The 18,649-nt window shown below is 44.2% G+C and overlaps 1 protein-coding gene across 5 annotated transcripts in view; it reads right to left on the bottom strand.

The window, feature by feature from the left end:
• Window positions 1–18,649, bottom strand: part of LOC106602512 (zinc finger protein 69 homolog) — a 506,109-nt gene that overhangs the window by 24,834 nt on the left and 462,626 nt on the right. For 2 of the 5 annotated variants that reach the window (XM_045717536.1, XM_045717537.1), the window contains exon 2: window positions 1,973–2,103. In XM_045717536.1, the coding sequence (XP_045573492.1) occupies window positions 1,973–2,103 (131 nt within the window). Of the gene's footprint in view, window positions 1–1,972; window positions 2,104–2,516; window positions 3,522–8,503; window positions 8,670–8,869; window positions 8,982–9,203; window positions 9,375–11,921; window positions 12,099–15,578; window positions 15,710–18,649 lie in introns of those variants that run through there. The other 3 variants (XR_006769706.1, XM_045717535.1, XM_014195187.2) reach the window with 3 other exon arrangements.

Raw genomic sequence — 18,649 nt, 5'->3', positions numbered from 1 at the left:
CATTAGGGCCTTTTTTAACCAGAACATGAATAATATTGAAGGTGGACGAATGCATACTCTTTTATAACGTATTGGAACGAGGGTACCCAACATGAACTCGCGCGCCAGGTGTCTAATGGGCCATCATCGTTCCATGGCTCTTGTTCGGTCAGATCTCCCTCCAGAAGACTCAAAACCCTTTGTAAAGGCTGGTGACATCTAGTGGAAGCAATAGGAAGTGCCAAAATATTCCTCAGCCCCTGTGTTTTTCAATGGGATAGGTTTAAAGGTAATACAACACATCAGGTATCCACTTCCTGTCAGAAAATGTCTCAGGGTTTTGCCTGCCAAATGAGTTCTGTTATACTCACAGACACCATTCAAACAGTTTTAGAAACTTTAGAGTGTTTTCTATCCATATATAATAAGTATATGCATATTCTAGTTACTGGGTAGGATTAGTAACCAGATTAAATCGGGTACATTTTTTTTATCCAGCCGTGCAAATACTGCCCCCTACCCCTAACAGGTTAAAACAGGTCAACATTCAAAGCCGCAGGGCCAGACGGATTACACAAAGCTGGCAAGTGTCTTCACTGATATTTTCAACATCTCCCTGACCGAGTCTGTAATAAATACCTACATGTTTCAAGCAGACCCTGTGCCCAAGGAAGCTAAGGTAACCTGCCTAAATGATTAACGCCCTGTAGCACTCACTTCGGTAGCCATGAAGTGCTTTGAAAGGCTAGTCATGGCTCACATCAACAGCATCCTCCCGGATACCCTAGACCCACTCCAATTAGCATACCACCCCAACAGATCAACAGATGAAACAATCACAGTCCACACTGCCCTTTCCCACCTGGACAAAAGGAACACCTATGTGAGAATGCCTAGATTACAGCTCAGCGTTCAACACCATACTGCCCACGAAGCACCTCACTAAGCTAAGGACCCTGGGACTAAACACCTCCCTCTGCAACTTGATCCTGGACTTCCTGACGGGCGCCCCAGGGGTAAGGGTAGGCAACGACATGTCTGCCATGCTGATCCTCAACACTGGGGCCCGTCAGGGGTGTGTACTTAGTCCCCTTCTGTTCTCCCTGTTCACCCACGACTGCGTGGCCAATCACAACTCCAACACAATCATTAAGTTTGCTGCTGACACAACAGTGGTAGGGCTGATCATCGACAATAATGAGACAGCCTCATAAAGTTCTATAGCTGCACCATCGAGAACATCCTGACCAGTTGCATCACCACCTGGTATGGCAACTGACCGTAAGGCGCTAGAGGGTAGTGCGTACGGCCCAGTACATCACAGCCAAGCTTCCTGCCATCCAGAACCTACATAATAGGGGGTGTCAGAGGAAAGCCCAAGTCATAGACCGTTTTCTCTGCTACCGCACAGTAAGCAATACTGGGGCGCCAAGTCTAGGACCAAAAGGCTCCTTAACAGCTTCTACCCCCAAACCATAAGACTGCTTAACAATTAATCAAATGGCCACCTGGACTATTTACATTGACCCCCCCATTTGTTTTGTACACTGCTGCTACTCGCTGTTTAATATCTATACATAGTCACTTCACCCCTACCTACATGTACAAATTACCTCAACTAACCTGTATCCTCGGTACCCCCTGTATATAGACTCGTTATTGTGTTAATTTTGATTATTTTTTACTTTAGTTTATTTGGTAAATATTTTCTTAACTCTTCTTGAACTGCACTGTTGGTTAAGGGCTTGTAAGTTAGCATTTCACGGTAAGGTCTACACTTGTTGTATTCGGGGGATGTGACAAAAAGTTTGATTTGAAGTCGCTCTGGATAAGAGCGTCTGCTAAATGATTAAAATGTAAGTCTCACAAGCTCCCCTATGGCAGATAAATAAGGATGTACATGTAAGCATATGAATAGCTGAGGGGAGTGTTTCTAAAATAAAACATGACATTTAAATGCATTGTAATTTTTATGTTACACTAAGACACTAACCTCTATCACAATAACATGCTGGGTTGAGGTTCCACTCCCCTCATCAACAGTGATTGGTTGGTCATCTATCCACGCGTTGTGTCCCGCTGGTTTCACAAAGCTCCTGTGGCCTCCAGTGAGATGTCCTTCACCTGAGAGAGTGATTGGGGGAAAAGGAGTGGTTAAGACACGTACTGTCAATACTATATTCTACACTTGACACGGTCTACAATTGGCAAGGATGTAAGGTAGCACTTGCCATAACTTCTTTATATGCTAATTATTGATTGATTATGTTCCATGCATCACATGCTTTTAATTGAGTATGACAATAGGAAATTCAGTAAATCAAGAATCTGGTTAGAATATGACAGTGTTTTTGTGCAAGAATTTGTTCTTTATTGACCTACCTGGTAAAATAAAGGTAAAATAAATAAAACATTGTACAAGATAGCGAAGTAATCAAGGGAATTATCGCACACTAGCCAAACACTGACCAAGACACAATTCTGGATAACACATTTGAACAAATGCGCCAAGCCCCTCAGCCTTCTGCAAAATGTACCTCTTGCCATTCCTCTGTATCGGTCGAGGATCTTGACACTACTGGGACGGCTGGCAACGACGCGCTCTCGTATTGTCCTCTCTGCGCGCTCCCGTGCCACCTTCAGTTCCAGTAGCTGTAGTTTCCTGCGCAATGCCCTGTTTTCTTTCTGGCTTTGAGTAACTTCTAAACGAAACACTGCATAGTCGTCATCTACTAGTTTACAGATCTCTGCCACGGCTGCATTCGCTAGCACTTCCATAATGGAGGCTATTTGAGTGTGAAAAACCATACAGTCAGCCATTGTTAGCAGCTAGCAAGCGTTACCTAAATAACATGGGTATATCAACCAAGTCCTGTCTCCAACGCGAATTACAGACTACCTGAGGTAATTATGTGATGCCGTGAAGTAAAATTCGGCATATTTTGAGTTCCAGTGTGTTAATAAACGTCTAAATACAACAATAAAAACGCTAAAGTGGTAATTGTTCTTGGTCACTGTTCGCGTCCGTTTACTTCTTCGGTGGTATTTTTGGGCAGTTGGCATCCTATGTTGTTAGTGCATTACCGCCACCTACTACTGTGCTGGAGTGGAGTGTGGGCCAGAGACCGGGAGAAACTAAATATTGCCTGCCTGCCCCGTTTATCTTAGAAAATAAAACAAAAAAATATGTTCATATTCTACTCAATGGACTCATTACACTTTATTGCTGTATCCCATTCTCTCTCATACAGATTCTCAAATATCTCTCTCCCTCTTATACTGCCCGCACTATATAAACATGTTCTACTGTTTCTATTTCCTGGCAATAATGTACTTTTTTTTTTACTAGTCCAACGCTCTAACCACTAGGCTACCCTGCCGCCCCAATAATCACACCTTCCTGGTGGATATTTTCCTATGATATGTAATTACGTATTCAGCCAGTTGTGTCCCAACCTATGTCTAGTTAAGGTGGCCTCCTATCATCTTTCTCATCCTGCCGTCCTCCCGCCCCCAACTTTTTGAGAGCATCTTGACTGGCTGCACACAGCTTGGTACGGCAACTGCAAGGCATCCGACCGCAAGGCACTACAGAGGGTGGTGAGTACGGCCCAGTACATCACTGGGGCCAAGCTCCCTGCCATCCAGGAGCTCTATACCAGGCAGTGTCAGAGGAAGGCCCAAAAAAGGTTCAAAGACTCCAGTCACCCAAGTCATAGACTGTTCCCTCTGCTACCGCACGGCAAGCGGTACCAGTGCACCAAGTCTGGGACCCACAAGCTTATAACCCCAAGCCATAAGCTCCAAGCCATAAGACCGCTAAATAGCTAATCAAATGGCTACCCTTACCACCCGCAATGACCCTTTTTGGTACTAATTCTCTTGCACTGACTCAGTACTTGTACTCCCCGTATATATCCATGTTATTTTTACTCTGTATTGTTATTTGTAATTTACTGTGTATTTATTCTGTGTCACTTTGTATTTTTTATCTTAACTCTGCATTGTTGGAAAAGGACCCGGAAGTAAACATTTCACTGTTGGTCTACACCTATTTTTTTACAAAGGATGTGACAAATAAAATTGGAATCGATTTTTTTCCCCTGTATATAGAAGAGAGATGGGTTTGTAGTACCTCATACAGCAGGTTTTGTCTGGTGCTGCGTGAGCTAAAGGACTGCAGACTTACCAGTACTGATGACACGAGACAAGAGCACACCACCTTCTGTCCGGCTTCATATTCTGAGTCCTTGCGCCTGTATGACATCTAATCTTTCCAGTGATATCCTGGCTGCTGAACCATACGCTACACTGCCAAAGTATATCGTAGATTGAATCAGCGGAACATCCATTGTCCTCAGTGAGGAACGCCCAGCCCCCCACTCCATCCCCGTCAGACAGCGCATCACATTCAGAACCTATAGAATTTTCCCACCACTCTCTCAATGGGTTCTGTCCATGTCAGCCTAGTGTCAAAGTACATCCCTAGGAACCTGAAGGCCCCCCAGTCTCTCCAAGTTTCTTCCATACACCCTCAGGTGTACCTCATCTCCCACCTTCCTCATGGTAAAGAACACTGACTTCTCTACAGAGAATCTGAATCCCTACTTTAATGAGCACCCCATCGACTGCTTCCTGTACATCCTGACTGTGTATGGTACATTTCTTCCATTAGGCCCCATCATCTGCAAATAAAGACCTTCCAATATCCGGATGTACCTTAGAGTGAACATAATTGATTGAGAACAAAAGATGACAAATCAGGGATGCACAACATAAATCGGTAAGCATATCAGAATCGGACGAAATTAGCTAAAAATGCCAACATCGTGTCAAAGCTCACGTGCACACCTATATAATCTAGGTAGATGACGCCACGAGAAATACAGAGCAACACAGAACAAAAGCAGAAATATACTAAATACCAACAACTAAACAAGTTCAAGTTGAGCAGTCATTTGAAAGAGTAAGAACATTTCAGCGAGACAACTCAAAAGGCGAAATCCATTATCGCCAAGATATTGGAATTCATTGCCCTTGACAATCAACCATTCTCTGTGGTGGATGATGTTGGCTTTCGCCGACTGGTTGAGCAACTCAAGCCCCGGTACACACTACCAAGTATGCGCTATTTTTCAGATGTTGCCCTACCGGAGTTACACAGTATTGTTGAAACGCACATTCATAAGCAACTTGCTATGGGCGTCACTGCTATTAGCTTCAAGACTGACATTTGGACCAGCGCTGTCAGACCCATGAACATGCTGAGTCTGACAGCACAGTGGGATGACGAGGATTTTGTACGCTCAAGAATGTGCTGGTTCTCATACCGCTGCTGCCATTTCAATGGCATTTGAGAACACGTTTGAAACTTGGAAACATGAACACACTCATTCGAACAACTGAGTCGAGAAATAAGCTCATCAACAGCGTCTGCAGCAGACGTGATATCCTCTGTCATTGCATTGAAACGCCTGCTCAACAAAACTGCCGACAGACCGTGGGGTTAAAACTTGCAAAAGTACTCAAGAGGCTGTGAACAAGCGATTCGGTGGCATTCTCTCTGAGCCTCTTTACTGTGTCGCCACCATGGTTGATGCAAGGACCGCTACTTCAATGCAGACAAGCAACAGGGTTTATGTGAAATGTTACAGACACAGCTGGACAAGATAGAAACACTGACAGTGCACACCGAGGAAGAGAGGCCACGGACAGAGAGCTGAAACTTCACTGCTTGACATGTATGATGAAATCCTGGTTGAGACTGAACAAATGAACAACAAAACTGCACAGCAAGTAAGTGAAAGAAATAGGTTTTGATGATGTTTTACTGGTAATGGGGACATATGTAAATGCCAACAGAATAGCTTTTTAGTGTGTGTGTGTGTGTGTGTGTGGTGTGTTTCAACTATTTAACTGTAACAGAATGCTTAAACGCTAAAATTATAAATATCGGTTATCGGTATTTGTTTTTGGCAAGGAAAATATCAGATATCGGCCAAAAATGTAATGTCGGTGCATCCCTACTAATCACGCTCCCCTGTGGTTTACCATTATCCACCAAGTAGCTGCCCCACCCTCACCTGGATAGACCTTCCAAACAGTTGAACGTTCTACTTCCTACACCCATAAGGTCAAGCTTGATTAGCATATCAAACGCCTTCCACATCAAAAAAGACAGCTGCAACCATCTCCTTGTTGACCTGGGCCTTCCTGACTTCTGCTTCTAAGCAGAGCACTGGGTCCATAGTTCCCCTTCCTGAACCCACTCTGATGTGGCGATATTAACCCCCTGTTCTCCAGGAAGTAAGTCTCCCCATAATCTTACATACAGTTTAAGTCGGAAGTTTACATACACTTAGGTTGGAGTCATTAAAACTTGTTTTTCAACCACTCCACAAATTTCATGTTTACAAACTATAGTTTTGGCAAGTCGGTTAGGACATCTACTTTGTGCATGACAAGTACTTTTTCCAACAATTGTTTACAGACAGATTATTTCACTTATATTTCACTGCATCACAATTCCAGTGGGTCAGAAGTTTACATACACTAAGTGGAGTGTGCCTTTAAACAGCTTGGAAAATTCCAGAAAATTATGTCATGCTTCTGATAGGCTAATTGACATCATTTGAGTCAATTGGAGGTGTACCTGTGGATGTATTTCAAGGCCTACCTTCAAACTCAGTGGCTCTTTGCTTGACATCATGGGAAAATCAAAAGAAATCAGCCAAGACCTCGGAAAATTGTAGACCTCCACAAGTCTGGTTCACCCTTGGGAGCAATTTCCAAACGCCTGAAGGTACCACGTTCATCTGTACAAATAATAGTACGCAAGTATAAACACCATGGGACCACGCAGCCGTCATACCACTCAGGAAGGAGATGCGTTCTGTCTCCTAGAGATGAACGAACTTTGGAGCAAAAAGTGCAAATCAATCCCAGAACAACACCAGAGGACCTTGTGAAGATGCTGGAGGAAACAGGTACAAAAGTATCTAAATATATCCACAGTAAAATGAGTCCTATATCGACATAACCTGAAAGGCCACTCAGCAGGGAAGAAGCCACCACTCCAAAACCGCCATAAAAAAGCCAGACTACGGTTTGCAACTGCACATGGAGACAAAGATTGTACTTTTTTGAGAAATGTCCTCTGGTCTAATGAAACAAAAATATGAACTGAATAGAAGCACAGGGGTGGCAGCATCATGTTGTGGCGGTGCTTTGCTGCAGGAGGGACTGGTGCACTTCACAAAATAGATGGCATCATGAACAAGGAAAATGATGTGGATATATTGAAGCAACATCTCAAGACATCAGTCAGGAAGATAAAGCTTGTTCGCAAATGGGTCTTCCAAATGGACAATGACCCCAAGCATACTTCCAAAGTTGTGGCAAAATGGCTTAAGGACAACAAAGTCAAGGTATTGGAGTGGCCATCACAAAGCCCTGACCTCAATCCAATACATTATCCAGCGCCTCATCGCGGACATGGGCCAATATGACATAGCAAACCTCATCTTTCCCAGGTGAAGTTAACCCAGCCTTGCCTATTGCTGTCTTCACCTCTGCTATGGTAAATGGTGCATTCAATGCATCATTTACATCCTCCCTCATATCCAGCACTCCTCCAGGGTTCTCCTCCCTCGTTCTCTCTCTTCCCCTCTACCCATCCTCTGACAGGTTAGCTGAGCTCACTTCTTTAAAATACAGTATTCACACCTCTTGACTCTTTCCACATTTTGTTGTGTTACAGCTTGAATGTAAAATTGAATGTAGATGTGTTACGGCAAGCCTAAATAAGTTCAGGAGTAAAAATGTGCTTAGCAAGTCACATAAGTTGCATACACTCACTCTGTATGCAATAATAGGGTTTAACAGGATTTGTGAGTATGATGAAGTTATTAATTACAGTTTAGATGGTGTATCAATACACCCAGTTACTACAAAGATACAGTTAGACGTACTTCCTAACTCAGTTGCCGGAGAGGAAGGAAACAGCTCAGGGATTTCACCATGAGGCACATGGTGACTTTAAAACAGTTAGAGTTTAATGGCTATGATAGGAGAAAACTGAGGATGGATCAACAACATTGTAGTTAGTCCACAATACTAACCTAATTGCAGAGTGAAAACGAGGAAGCCTGTACAGAATAGAATTATTCCAAAACATGCATCCTGTTTGCAACAAGGCACTGAAGTCATACTGCAAAAAATGTGGCAAAGCAATTTACTTTTTGTCATGAATACAAAGTGTTATGTTTGGGGCAAATCCAATACAACACATTACTGAGTACCACTCTCCCGATATTCAAGCGTTGTGGTAGCTGTATCATGTTATGGGTATGCTTGTAATCATTAAGGACAGGAGTTTTTCAGGATAAAAAATAAATAGAATGGAGCTAAGCACAGGCAAAATCCTAGTTTAGTCTGCTTTCCACCAGACACTGGGAGATTAATTCACCTTCCGGTAGAACAATAACCTAAAACGCAAGGACAAATCTACACTGGCGTTGCTTACCAAGAAGACAGTGAATGTTCCTGAGTGGCCGAGTTACAGTTTTAACTGTCGCCTCTGGTCCTGGCCTGCTCGGTGGTGTCGTCCCCTGGGACCTTGGCTGCACCCGTCTGGGTCTTGGAATCCAAGATGGCCACCCAGTCTACTCTGTTACCCTCCAGCCAACCACCTACAGGAAGAGGTTAGAAAATAGACTTTACAAACATGGCAGAGAACTCTACACAGAGTTTTTTTTGTCAATTACCTGGTCAAGTTCATACATAGTTTTTTTATGTAAACATAAATTGTATTGATTTCATTTTATGTAAGTGCGCCCCTATTCCCATTGAAGTATATCTATTATGTTCTGTATACGTATGTCTCCCTTACCTTGCTTCCCCATCTTTAGTCCACTCAGCAGATCAATGCTCTCTGGTCCGTCCTCTATCATCTCCTCTTTGACCAGCAACAGATCAGGCTTCCCATCCTCCATGTCTACTGACTGTAAGAGATACAGAGTGAGAGGATGTTGGATCAAGAAATCTGGTATGAGCAACCTGCTCTGGAGCATCTTCTCATTGGACAATGAAGGACTGCTAAGAGTACTATGCAAACATGTTTGTTGATTTTATTACTTTTTTCAAAGGTATGATCCCACACTTAAGACAAAATGTATCAAGACCTGACCTAATACCATTCAGACAGTAGTTCACAGTTGGCTCACCTCAGTAAGACTGACTGTGTGTGTGTTCCTGTTCTGCTCGGCCGACTCCTCTGTGGGTTCAGGACGAGGTGTAGTCTGGTTATCCTCCATGTCCATGGTCCTCTCAGGGTTCCCCAGACCCTCCTCACATCCCTCCTCCTTCACCAGCAGCACCTCTGGACCCTCCTCCACCTGGAAGAGACAGGTGTATCAGGTTACACAGACATACACTTCCTCAGGTACATACACACACAGATAAACACACTTTCAACATGGAGAATGACTTCATTGTTGTTAAACCCATCATGGTGGACATAAATATGATGTTGTGGGTAAATATGAGTCAGCTATTAGTCAAAAGTAACCAACAGACAAACCTGACTAAACTATTTTGACGTGTACAGTAGGTGTTTGTTAGTGTGTGGGTACGTGTAGGTATATTTAGGAAGTGTATATTGGTTATAACGTGTTGTCAGGTGTATGCACAATAGGGTGAAAGCAGATGCGATGTATACAAAAGAGAGTCTCAATTATTTTTAAAAGTAGTAGAATGAAAAGTCCCATTTTGTTTTTATTAAACAAAACTAATTTTAAATACACCATATGAAAACCACACATGCACATGTTTCTACTACAAATCTGCTTGATAAACTGCATTCATTTTCTCAACAAGTGTCTTGGGGAAAAAATTCAGTTGTTGAATGGAAGTAATGCAATAGGCATTTGTGAACATAATTTAGCATACACAGTTCAAGCACAATATATAACCTTATAGAAATTAAGTAGTGCCTTCAGAAAGTATTCACACCCCTTTACTTTTTCCACATTTTGTTGTGTTACAAAGTGGGATTAAAATGAATAATTGTATTTTTTTGTCAATGATCAACACAAAATGTCAGAGGAAGAAAAATTCTAACAGAATTTCTTTTCAAAGATTTAAAAAATAACACTCTTGATTAGTATTCAAACCCTGAGTCAATACGTTAGACTATTTAGGCTTATATATGCCTCATACACGGAGTGTACAAAACATTGACACCTTACTAATATTGAGTTGCGCGCCCGCCGCCCCCCCCCTTTGCCCTCAGAACAGCCTCAATTTGTCAGGGTATGGACTCTACAAGGCGTCGAAAGCGTTCCACAGGGATGCTGGCCCATGTTGACGCCAATGCTTCCTACAGATCTGTCAAGTTGGCTGGATGTCATTTGGGTGGTGGACCCTTATTCAAACACATGGAAAACTGCTGAGCGTTAAAAATCCAGCAGCGTTGCAGGTCTCGACACAAGCCGGTGCGCCTGGCACCTAATACCATGCCCCTTTCAAAGGGACTTAGATCTTTTGTCTTGCTCATTCACCCTGTGAATGGCACACATACACAATCCATTTCTCAATTGTCTTAACGCTTAAAAGTCCTTCTTTAACCTGTCTCCTCCCCTTCATCTACACTGATTGAAGTGGATTTAAAAAGTCATATCAATAAGTGTTCATAGCTTTCACCTGGTCAGTCTATGTCATGAAAAGAGCAGGTGTTCTTAATGTTTTGTGCACTCAGTGTATATCACATTGTCTGGATGCAATATTCAACACTGAAATCTGTTAACTCTCCTTATTTCAAATGATATTTTCTGATGACAATGAAAATTAATCTTTGTCTTTAATGCAGTGTTTGATCTAAACATCAGAAGCTACTGAGGGGAATGGTTGATTTCTATGTTATAGAGTGGAATGGTTTTCTGATGGTGTATTCTGAGGTAGCTCCTCTCTGACAACCTCTTCCCGCATTGCGTAGAGGTGAACCGCCTTTCACCCGTGTGGCCCTTCAGGTGCATCTTCAGCTGGTGCTGGCTGGAGAATCTGTTCTCACACTGAGATCAGCTGCATTATTTCTCCCCTGTGTGGACCCTCTGGTGTCTCTTCAGGTGACCAGCCTGAGCGAAGCGCATGTGACACTGGGTACATCCGAAGGGTTTCTCCCCTGTGTGGACCCTCTGGTGGATCTCCACCTTCTGGGGGCAGCTGAAGCCTTTGTTACAGAACATGCATAAGAACCGTTTCTCTTTACTTTTGCCTGATGTTGCTCCTCTACCCCGTGCCTTGGCCTTTTGGCCCTTTGAGTTCAATACCTGATCGAAAAGGACGCAGTCCTGTGACTTCGAAGGTCCCATCGACGTGGACACTGACTCATGATCCCTGACCGTGTGTAAAGGGGAGTGGGTTGTGACATTTGGATTTGTCTCTAAGCTTTCCCTGTAATTTAAGAAATCTCTGCCTTGTGAGTGTCCTCCTAAGTGAGTCTTATCTACATTCCGTGTCAGAGGAGCGTCGCCCTCCTCTTTCACAGTGACTTCATCTATGACTAGAACCTCCCCTTTCTTATCTAGGCACCCTTCAGAGTAAACACTACTACGGTAGGGGTTCCAGTCCCCTCTAGACAGATCAGTCTGTGTCTCTAAGCCCAAGGGCATGATGCCAGGGTCCATCTCTGTAGTGTAAGAAGACAGATCATTGCCAGTCTCTAATGCATCACCTGAATCCCGAAGGGAATGAACAGTCCTCGGGCTTGGGTTACCGTAAGGTAAATACTCTGAGCCAGGAGCAGGAGGACAGCCCAGTCTCCCCAGCCCCAGTCTCTCTGGGTCTGATCTGTGGTCAGATCCTGTGTGTAAGAGCCTGTGTGTTACAGTTAAAGTCTTGGTGTCTGTCTCTGACTTGAGGACGGCGTTCGGCGTTCCACTGACCTCCGTGATTCTGTGTCGGGTCCTGGGCGGCGCTAGGGCGATGGTGGGGGGGTCCTTTGTGGCTACATGGGGCACTACAGCCGCTCGAGTCTCGGTGTCTCTGCTGTGCCATGGGTCCTCCTCTCTTTCAGACCTCTCCAGCTTGACCCCAGAACCTGCAGCCTCTGCATCTGCAGACTCACACAAGAAGAGAAGGTTATTACCGGTACATGAGTTGAATTGTATAACAATGTCCTAGGGAAGTCTCACAAGCTCCCCTATGGAAGATAAATTTACATTTACATTTAAGTCATTTAGCAGACGCTCTTATCCAGAGCGACTTATAAATGTCAAATCAAATGAAATTTCATTAGTCACATGCGCCGAATACAACAGGGGTAGACCTTACAGTGAAATGCTTACTTACGAGCCCCTAATCAATAATAGAGTTAAGAAATAAAAGTAACATGTCATTAAAGAGCAGCAGTAAAATAACAATTGCGATCACAGGGGAGTACCGGTACAGAGTCAATGTGCGGGGGCACCGGTTAGTATGTACATGTAGGTAGAGTTAAAGTGACTATCCATAAATGATAACAGAGAGTAGCAGCGGTGGAAAAGAGGGGGAGGGGGGGGCAATGCAAATAGTCTGGGTAGCCATTTGATTAGATGTTCAGGAGTCTTATGGCTTGGGGGTAGAAGCTGTTTAGAAGCTTCTTGGACCTAGATTTGGCGCTCCGGTACCGCTTGCCATGCGGAAGCAGAGAGAACAATCTATGACTGGGGTGGCTGGAGTATTTTTAGGGCCTTCCTCTGACACCGCCTGGTATAGAGGTCCTGGATGGCAGGAAGCTTGGCCACAGTGATGTACTGGTCCGTTCGCACTACCCTCTGTAGTGCCTTGCGGTTGGAGGCCGAGCAGTTGCCATACCAGGCAGTGATGCAACCAGTCAGGATGCTCTCGATAGTGCAGCTGTAGAACCTTTTGAGGATCTGAGGACCCATGCCAAATCTTTTAAGTCCCCTGAGAGGGAATAGATTTTGTAGTGCCCTGTTCACGACTGTCTTGGTGTGCTTGGACCATGTTAAGTTTGTTGGTGATGTGGACACCAAGGAACTTGAAGCTCTCAACCTGCTCCACTGCAGCCCCATTGATGAGAATGGGGGCGTGCTCTGTCCTCTTTTTCCTGTAGTCCACAATCATCTCCTTTGTCTTATTCGTGTTGAGGGAGAGGTTGTTGTCCTGGCACCACACGGCCAGGTCTCTGACAACCTCCCTGTAGGCTGTGTCGTCGTTGTCGGTGATCAGGCCTACCACTGTTGTGTCATCAGCAAACTTAATGATGGTGTTCGAGTCCTGCCTGGCTGTGCAATCATGAGTGAACAGGGAGTACAGGAGGGGACTGAGCACGCACCCCTGAGTGGCCCCTGTGTTGAGGATCAGCGTGGCGGATGTGTTATTACCTACCCTTACCACCTGGGGGGCGGCCCGTCAGGAAGTCCAGGATCCAGTTGCAGAGGGATGTGTTTAGTCCCAGGGTCCTTAGCTTATTGATGAGCTTTGAAGGCACTATGGTGTTGAACGCTGAGCTGTAGTCAATGAATAGCATTCTCACAAACAGATGTTCCTTTTGTCCAGGTGGGAAAGGGAAGTGTGGAGTGCAACAGAGATTGCATCATCTGTGGATCAGTTGGGGCAGTATGAAATTGGAGTGGGTCTAATATTTCTGGGATAATGGTGTTGATGTGAGCCTTGACCAGCCTTCTCAAAGCACTTCATGGTGACAGACGTGAGTGCTACGGGTCGGTAGTCATTTAGGCAGGTTACCTTAGTGTTCTTGGGCACAGGCACTATGGTGGTCTGCTTAAAATATGTTGGCATTACAGACTAGGACAGGGAGAGGTTGAACATGTCAGTGAAGACACTTGCCAGTTGGTCAGTGCATGCTCGCAGTACACATCCTGGTAATCCGTCTGGTCCTGCGGCCTTGTGAATGTTGACCTGTTTAAAGGTCTTACTCACATCGGCTGCGGAGAGAGTGATCACACTGTCTTCCGGAACAGCTGGTGCTCTCATGCATGTTTCAGTGTTATTTGACTCGAAGCGAGCATAGAAGTTATTTAGCTCGTCTGGTAGACTCGTGTCACTGGGCAGCTCTCGGCTGTGCTTCCCTTTGTAGTCTGTAATGGTTTGCAAGCCCTGCCACATCCAACTAGAGCCAGAGCCGGTGTAGTATTCAATCTTAGTCCTGTATTGACGCTTTGCCTGTTTGATGGTTCGTTGGAGGGCATAGCGGGATTTCTTATAAGCTTCCCGGTTAGAGTCCCACTCCTTGAAAGCGGCAGCTCTAGCCTTTAGCTCAGTGCAGATGTTGCCTGTAATCCATGGCTTCTGGTTGGGGTATGTACGTACGGTCATTGTGGGGACGACGTCATCAATGAATGAAGCCAATGACTGATGTGGTGTACTCCTCAATGCCATCGGAGGAATCCCGGAACATATTCCAGTCAGTGCTGGCAAAACAGTCCTGTAGCTTAGCATCTGCTTCATCTGACCACTTTTTTATTGATCTATTCACTGGTGCGTCCTGCTTTAATTTTTGCTTGTAAGCAGGAATCAGGAGGATAAAATTATGGTCAGATTTGCCAAATGGAGGGCAAGAGAGAGCTTTGTATGTGTCTCTGTGTATGGGGTAAAGGTGGTCCAGAGTTTTTTCCCCTCTGGTTGCACATTTAACATGCTAATAGAAATTTGGTCAAACGCATTTAAGTTTCCCTGCATTAAAGTCCTAGGAGCGCCACCTCTGGGTGAGCGTTTTCTTGTTTGCTTATGGCCGAATACAGCGCATTCAATGCTGTCTTAGTGCCAGCCTCAGTCTGTGGTGGTATGTAAACAGTGATGAAAAATACAGATAAACTCTCTAGGTAGATGGTGTCTACAGCTTATCATGAGATACTCTACCTCAGGCAAGCAATAGTTTGAGACTTCCTTAGATAACGTGCACCAGCTGTTAATTACGAAAATACATAGTCCACCACCCCTCGTCTTACCAGACGTCGCAGTTCTAGCCTACCGGTACAGTGTATATCCAGCCAGCTGTATGTTGATAGTGTCGTCGTTCAGCCACGACTCCGTGAAGCATAAGATATTACAGTTTTGAATGTCCCGTTGGTAGTTTAATCTTCCGCGTAGGTCATCGATTTTATTCTCCAAAGATTGCACGTTTGCTAACAGAATGGAAGGAGGTGGGGATTTATTCAATCGCCTACAAATTCTCAGAAGGCAGCCCGTCCTCTGGCCCCTTTTTCTCCGCCTCCTCTTCACGCAAATCACAGGGATCTGGGCCTGTTCCCGAAAAAGCAGTATATCATTCGCGTTGGACTCGATAAAGGAAAAAAAGGATTTTGCCAGTCCGTGGTGAGTAATCGCAGTCCTGATGTCCAGAAGTTATTTTCAGTCATAAGAGACAATATGTACAAAATAAGTTAAAAACAATGCAAATAAACAAACAAAAAAACTTTTGGTTGGGGACATGTAAAACGTCAGCCTTCTTTTCTGGTGCCATTTTCGATGTACATGTTATACAGTGAACACCTGAGGGGAGCCTTACTTAAATAAATGGCCACATTTGATTTACAATGTAACTGTAATGTTTAATGCAACACTATTACACTAACCTCTATCACGATAACGTGCTGGGTTGAGGTTCCCCTCCCCTCATCAACAGTGATTGGTTGGTCATCTATCCATGTATTGTGTCCTGCTAGCTTCACAAAGCTCCTTTGGCCTCCAGTGAGATGTCCTTCACCTGAGAAAGTGATTGGGGGTTAAAGAGGTGGTTAGTTTAGCTACTGTCAATGCTTAATGGTATATTATACACTATTATTCACTGCTTTAGCACACTCTGCCAACCCGGATGGCCTAGCCGTCTCTGAATCCTGGCTTAGGAAGACCACCAAAAACTCTGAAATCTCCATCCCTAACTACAACATTTTCAGACAAGATAGAACGGCCAAAGGGGGCGGTGTTGCAATCAACTGCAGAGATAGCCTGCAGAGTTCTGTCCTACTATCCAGGTCTGTACCCAAACAATTTGAACTTCTACTTTTAAAAATCCACCTCTCTAAAAACAAGTCTCACACTGTTGCCGCCTGCTATAGACCACCCTCTGCCCCCAGCTGTGCTCTGGACACCATATGTGAACTGATTGCCCCCCCATCTATCTTCAGAGCTCGTGCTGCTAGGTGACCTAAACTGGGACATGCTTAACCTGTTAGGGCTAGGGGGCAGTATTTACACGGCCGGATAAAAAAACGTACCCGATTTAATCTGGTTACTGCTCCTGCCCAGTAACTAGAATATGCATATAATTATTGGCTTTGGATAGAAAACACCCTAAAGTTTCTAAAACTGTTTGAATGGTGTCTGTGAGTATAACAGAACTCATATGGCAGGCAAAAACCTGAGAAGATTTCATGCAGGAAGTGGCCTGTCTGACAAGGTGTTGTTGTTCTTGCCTCTGTTTATTGAAGAGTCAGGATCTTAGCTGTAACGTGACACTTCCTACGGCTCCAATAGGCTCTCAGACCCCGGGAAAAAGCTGAACGATGTCGAGACAGCCCCAGGCTGAAACACATAATCACCTTTGCCAAGTGGCCGATCAGAGGACAAAGGAATTAGGCGTGTGCCCGAGTCGACCCCATGCTGTATTTTCTTTCGGCTGTTTACCGAATTGCAGATTCCCGGTCGGAATATTATCGCTTTTTTACGAGAAAAATGGCATAAAAATTGATTTTAAACAGCGGTTGACATGCTTCGAAGTACGGTAATGAAATATTTAGAAATCTTTTGTCACGAAATGCGCCGTGCGCGTGACCCTTATTTACCATTCGGATAGTGTCCTGAACGCACGAACAAAACGCCGCTGTTGGAACATAACTATGGATTATTTTGGACCAAACCAACATTTGTTATTGAAGTAGAAGTCCTGGGAGTGCATTCTGACGAAGAACAGGAAAGGTAATCAAACTTTTCTAATAGTAAATCTGATTTTGGTGAAGGCTAAACTTGCTGGGTGTCTAAATAGCTAGCCCTGTGATGCCGGGCTATCTACTTAGAATATTGCAAAATGTGCTTTCACCGAAAAGCTATTTTAAAATCGGACATATCGAGTGCATAGAGGAGTTCTGTATCTATAATTCTTAAAATAATTATGCTTTTTGTGAACGTTTATCGTGAGTAATTTAGTAAATTGTTAGTAAATTCGCCAGAAGTTTGCGGTGGGTATGCTAGTTCTGAACGTCACATGCTAATGTAAAAAGCTGGTTTTTGATATAAATATGAACTTGATTGAACAAAACATGCATGTATTGTATAACATAATGTCCTAGGTGTGTCATCTGATGAAGATCATCAAAGGTTAGTGCTGCATTTAGCTGTCTTCTGGGTTTTTGTGACATTATATGCTAGCTTCAAAAATGGGTGTCTGATTATTTCTGGCTGGGTACTCTGCTGACATAATCTAATGTTTTGCTTTCGTTGTAAAGCCTTTTTGAAATCGGACAGTGTGGTTAGATTAACGAGAGTCTTGTCTTTAAATAGCTGTAAAATAGTCATATGTTTGAGTAATTGAAGAAATAGCATTTCTAAGGTATTTGAAAATCGCGCCACAGGATTCAACTGGCTGTTACGTAGGTGGGACGATTTGGTGCCACCTAGCCCAGAGAGGTTAACACCCCAGCCATCCTACAATCTAAGCTTGATGCCCTCAATCTCACACAAATTATCAATGAACCTACCAGGTACCACCCCAAAGCCGTAAACACGGGCACCCTCATAGATATCATCCTAACCAACTTGCCCCCTAAATACACCTCTGCTGTTTTCAACCAAGATCTCAGCGATCACTGCCTCATTGCCTGCATCCGTAATGGGTCAGCGGTCAAACGACCTCCACTCATCACTGTCAAACGCTCCCTGAAACACTTCAGCGAGCAGGCCTTTCTAATCAACCTGGCCCAGGTATCCTGGAAGGATATTGACCTCATCCCTTCAGTAGAGGATGCCTGGTTATTTTTTTAAATGCTTTCCTCACCAACTTAAATAAGCATGCCCCATTCAAGAAATGTTGAACCAGGAACAGATATAGCCCTTGGTTCTCTCCAGACCTGACTGCCCTGAACCAACACAAAAACATCATGTGGCGTTCTGCATTAGCATCGAACAGCCCCCGTGATATGCAACTTTTCAGGGAAGTTAGAAACCAATATATACAGGCAGTAAGAAAAGCCAAGGCTAACTTTTTCAAGCAGAAATTTACTTCCTGCAACACAAACTCAAAAAAGTTCTGGGACACTGTAAAGTCCTTGGAGAATAAGAGCACCTCCTCCCAGCTGCCCACTGCACTGAGGATAGGAAACTCTGTCACCACCGACAAATCCACTATAATTGAGAATTTCAATAAGCATTTTTCTACGGCTGGCCATGCTTACACCTGGCTTCCCCTACCGCGGTCAACAGCACTGCACCCCCCACAGCAACTCGACCAAGCCTTCCCCATTTCTCCTTCTCCCAAATCCAGTCAGCTGATGTTCTGAAAGAGCTGCAAAATCTGGACCCCTACAAATCAGCCGGGCTAGACAATCTGGACCCTTTCTAAAATTATCTTCCGAAATTGTTGCAACCCCTATTACTAGCCTGTTCAACCTCTCTTTCATGTCGTCTGAGATTCCCAAAGATTGGAAAGCAG

The sequence above is a fragment of the Salmo salar genome, chromosome ssa04, assembly GCF_905237065.1.
Source record: "Salmo salar chromosome ssa04, Ssal_v3.1, whole genome shotgun sequence".
Lineage (NCBI taxonomy): Eukaryota > Metazoa > Chordata > Actinopteri > Salmoniformes > Salmonidae > Salmo > Salmo salar.
This window is presented reverse-complemented; position numbering and strand designations above follow the sequence as displayed.